This window comes from Engraulis encrasicolus, chromosome 21 (genome assembly GCF_034702125.1).
Source record: "Engraulis encrasicolus isolate BLACKSEA-1 chromosome 21, IST_EnEncr_1.0, whole genome shotgun sequence".
Classification (NCBI taxonomy): Eukaryota; Metazoa; Chordata; class Actinopteri; order Clupeiformes; family Engraulidae; genus Engraulis; species Engraulis encrasicolus.
Window position 1 is genome coordinate 29,029,765 of NC_085877.1, and position 4,986 is coordinate 29,034,750.

At 42.8% G+C, this 4,986-nt stretch overlaps 1 protein-coding gene across 1 annotated transcript in view; it reads left to right on the top strand.

Moving 5' to 3' along the window:
* Nucleotides 1–1,731, top strand: part of LOC134437087 (DNA polymerase nu-like) — a 23,646-nt gene extending 21,915 nt beyond the window's left edge. Inside the window, exon 5 of the mRNA XM_063186535.1 lies at nt 1–1,731. This exon is cut by the window's left edge and continues 1 nt beyond it. Coding sequence (XP_063042605.1) covers nt 1–86 — 86 coding nt within the window. The 3' untranslated portion in view covers nt 87–1,731.
* Nucleotides 1,732–4,986: the final 3,255 nt, after the last annotated feature.

A 4,986-nucleotide genomic window follows, 5' to 3' on the forward strand; every position in this document is an offset into this window, starting at 1 on the left:
TACCTCTAAAGGTGGTGGTTTCCAGCGGGTCCTCCTGGGGTTCCATGTCGGAGTTGTCCCTTCCAGAAACTCCTGCCTGCCCATAACTCCTCTCTTCATCGTCACTCTTACCTTCCCTTGTTCTTTTCCCCCATCCTCTCTCTTTTGCCTTCCTCCTTCTTCTTAGTTCATCGGTTCATTCTTTCATTTATGCATACTTCTCCCTGCCCATAACTCTTCTCTTCTTCCCATAACTCTTCTCCTCACAGACTGTCTTTTTATTCCCTTCTTTTTTCCTTTTCACCTTCTCCTTTTGCTCCTAGCACTTTATCCGTTTTATTTCATTTATAGAAGCTGTGGAGTTATAGGGTGGAGCTATGGAGGGGGCTGAGCTGGGCATTTGCCCCCGGGCCCAAGACCCATCTGAATTAGTGGTGGGGGCCCTATTATGACCTTGGGAGGCCATGTGGGGGCCCTATCAGTGTTTTGCCCTGGTGCCCTATGTGCCATAGTTCCACCACTGTTTTCTATGGTACATTTATCTGACTGAAACGGTTATCTCTTCTTTTGATGCTGTTTCTCCTTCCTTATCTTGGTTTGCCTGAAGTTTTGTTTCTGTTCTTACTGGTTTGAATCTCTCTCCTCTTCTCTCTGTCCATCTCTTCCCCTCTGTACCTCTCCTGTCATCCTATCTGTCCATCTGTCCCTTTCAACAAAGCCCCCTCTGTCACCCACTTTCCTGATTCTAGCTCCTCCTCTTTAATTTTGCACTCTGTCACTCTTTCATACAGTCACTCACTCACCCACTCTCTCTCTCTCTCTCTCTCTCTCTCTTCCTTCTTTCTTTCTCCCTCCTCCTCTCCTCTCCTCTCCTCTTTAATTTCTTATTCATTCACTCTCACTCAATCATTCACCCCCCCCCCCCCCTTCTGTCCTGCATCCCGTTGTCGTGGTAACAAGCAGCTGCAGCTCCTCCAGCTCTCTCCTCTTGCTCCGTATCCGGGGGCAACGGCAAGAGCTCCAGACTGGTTCTCACCGGTTCCTCTCTCTTTTTCTATGTGTGTTCTCTTGTCCTCTTCTCCTCTCTCTCTCTCCCTCTCTCTCTCTCTCTCTCTCTCTCTCTCTCTCTCTCTCTCTCTCTCTCTCTCTCTCAATATTTCTTTCTCAGAATCTTATTTTTCTGGCACATCATCCACTTTAGAAAGTTGTGTTTGTGCGTGTGCTCGCATTCTGTTCATTCGCTTTCATCTGCCTGTTGGCTCTTCCTTCTGTTCGTCATCCAAGAAACTGTTGGTCCTTAATGTTGTTAAGTGCCTTTGCAGATGTAATAGCTGTAATGTTATCACATGCAACTCTTTATCTTAACCTTTCAAATTTTATGCATGGATAGTTATGCATTATTTAATACATGTTATTCATTTTGATGTACCCAAGGAAAAAAATAAGGCAGCAAAACTTTTAGTACTTTGTGCTGATCAATTACTTGTGCAGATGTTCTTGTGCAGATATAGTGTTATCACTGCATCTAATTGTAACCTGTCAAGCTCTTATTTAAGGTATTAAATGCATTAATTAATACATATACATTTTAATATATCCAAGTATGTTGTGTTGTCAAGCACCTTTACAGACACGTCTGAATTTGATTATGATAACACACACACCACTGTTATATATGGTTATTTATGCATTTATTACTACAGTATATTTAGATTAATCTGAAAATAAATACATACAAATATATTTACCAGATGTTGATTGTGTGCATTTAATTAAGTTGAATTGATAATGACAGAGGTCTGACTGGGGTTATTCAGTCAAGAGGGTGCGCGCACACACACACACACACACACACACAGAGACACACACAGTAGGGTGCATCAGTTGCCCCCTATGAAAAGATATCGCCTTGGCCCTATAGTAAAAATGTTCTACACCCAGTAAAAACACACTGTGTAAAATATTTTGAAATTTGGATGAAGTCTACCGGGGCCACCAGCCCCATGAAAATAGAAAATAATGGTGATAGTCAGAATCTTAGAATAGAAATGGGCATTTTGCTGCATAAAGCTACCCAATAAAAAACATATTGTCTCAGCTCTGTGATAAAAATGTTCTATGCACAGTAAAATCACTCTGTGTAAAATATTTTGAAATTTGGATGAAGTCTACCGGGGCCACCAGCCCCATGAAAATAGAAAATAATGGTGATAGTCAAAATCTTGGATAGAAACAGGGCTGGACTGGCCATCTGGCTTGGCGGGCATTTCCCGTTGAGCCCCGCACCCTCGTAGGCCCCCATTTTTTTATTTTTTACATTACTGAAAATAGGGGCCCATGAGGGTGCGGGGCCCATCGGTGAGTCAGTTCTCCGGCACTAATAATAATGAGGGGGCCCCCTTAAATCCAAAAGTGCCCGGGCCCTATTTATCGCCCAGTCCAGCCCTGAATAGAAATTGACATTTTGCTGCATAAAGCTACCCAATAAAACATATTGCCTCAGCTGTGTGATTAAAAAAATGTTCTATGCACAGTAAATGTGTTGAAATTTAGATTAATTCTACTGGGTCCATCAGGCCCATGAAAATACAAAACAATGGTGATAGTGATGGGCAACCTGGATTCCAAAGTCCAGTGCCACATATTCCAAATATAGCCAATATAATGAACCAGCTGACCCACTGCCAGTATCAAGCAAGAGATTGCGAAGTTGTATGACTTTTGTGTGCTTCACCTGTGGGCCTACAGGATTGTACAGGTAGCTGTTAATACCTGGTGGAGCATCTGTACTAAAGCTGTGAATGCTCCTTGGAATGACTTGTGTTTTTTTTTTAAGAAATCCCTTCAGTAGTTCAATAGAGTACATACAATACAGCTGTATGTGATGTTGGAAAGAGTGGCTTCCCAAAACCTGTACTTAAGTGGCTTCTAGGTATGTCATGGGTATCACCAGGTCCAGAGTCCATTGCCAAGGGCCTCTCAGGTAAGTCCTCATCTGATGGAGTAAAGTGAAATACTACCACAGGCGATGGGATAAAGAAGTAATGGCACTCTTCAATACAGTTGTATTGGCTGCTTTGTAGCTTAGGCATTCCAAGGAACATTCACAGCTTTAGTATAGATGTTCCTCCATGAATTGTAGGCCCACAGGTGAAACACACAAATATAACAGTCATGCAGCTTTGCAATCTCTTGCTTCATACTAGCAGTGGTCCAAGGCAGCAAGGAATTGATATTGTGTTGCAAAAGAGCAAATTTGTAGTGATGGTAGTCTGGCACAAGCGCGCCGGAACGTGTTTCAAACCATCAACTGCGAAAACCATTAAACCACTGTTCCGAAGTTTGCTTCAGTATGGAAAAACCACGTGATATATGACGTATGAAACAGTAAACTGGTTCAGTTTTCCGAAAGTAGCTGCAGTGTTTCGCGCTGCCACACGAACCAGCAGGCGCGCGCAAATGTGTTTGGCCTGTTGCAGAGCCGTCTGCCAGGTTGCAGTGGAGAGAATAGATATTTTATTGACTGTCATTAGGCCTATAAGTCCCACTTGATAGACAAGTAGACAACATCATCATACGTTATGAACACAATAAGGAGAAGACATTAATGGCCAGCAACGCTTTATTCTGATCGCCCAAAAAATAGCCTAATGAATAAATAAATAAATGTGGCATCGTAGCCTTTGTAATGTCGTCTACCTCAACTGCCTCATCAGTAGCCCAAATGTCAAATGTCTGGAAGTTAGTATAGTGTGCAAAAGTATGAACTCAGTCCAATATTGGGGGTAATGTCGCAGATGAGGGCACAACATCTCATCTTATCGAATTGAGCCCGCTTAATTGCAAGCATGGCTTTTCACCAGGAGAGGGCCCTGTTACTGAAGCTTCAAGTACTAACCCAATTTTTGAAGCAATGTGCCTAAATGGTTCAGAGCTTCAACAAAGCTTCATTGGCCCATCACTACAAATTTGCCTAAACATAGCAGTTTGACCATCAGTCTGTCCTGAGACTGAAGTCTGTGTAAGTGGATCGACTGAATACACAACCTGCTTAGATATTCCTTCTGTGTGTGCTCCCAACACAGGTGATCTCACTAATTACCTCATCAACCTGGCTTAAGTGGTAATTAGGCTCAGCTGGTTCATAATATTGGCTGGGGCAAATGTGTCACGCGGTTTGTCCACCTCTGTTTTAAGCAAAGAGGCTTGAGACAAGAGGGCTTACTCACGTCATAACAGCGTAGTAGGAAATGATGGCGAGGGGAGTACGGAAATGTTATTCACTGTGGAACAGGTCATAGGACAGCGTGAATGTCTGTCAACTGTCCTTAATTACCCCCAGCAATTACTGCTGACCAACAGCTGCCGTTACTTGGCCACAAATTATCCATCATGGTGTCGCCCCCACTGACCATGTGCAAGGGAGTACGAAAATGGCATCCATCGCACCCACTGACCAATGACCATGCGCAAGGGAGTTAATTTTCCATCCACTCGTGTCATCAGGCAACGCCCCCGTACTACACCGTGGCCAATGCATTCCCCGTCAAGAGATTGTTCTTTCTCTTGAGTTTCTTTGGTTTTAAGACAATGGCAAACCTAGATTCAAAAGCTACAATACAGTGCCACAGATTTCAAATTACCTGGTTTTACCTGTCCAATTGCCCTAACTGGAAAGGTAAAACTAGGTATGTCATTTGGAATATGTGGCACTGGACTTCAGCTTTGGAATCCAGGTTGCCCATCACCATCACCATTATTTTGTATTTTCATGGGCCTGGTGGACCCGGTAGAATTAATCTAAATTTCAACATATTTTACACAGAGTGATTTTACTGTGCATACAACATTTTTATCACAGAGCCGAGACAATATGTTTTTTATTGGGTAGCTTTATGCAGCAAAATGTCCATTTCTATTCCAAGATTCTGACTATCACCATTATTTTCTATTTTCATGGGACTGGTGGCCCCGGTAGACTTCATCCAAATTTCAAAATATTTTACA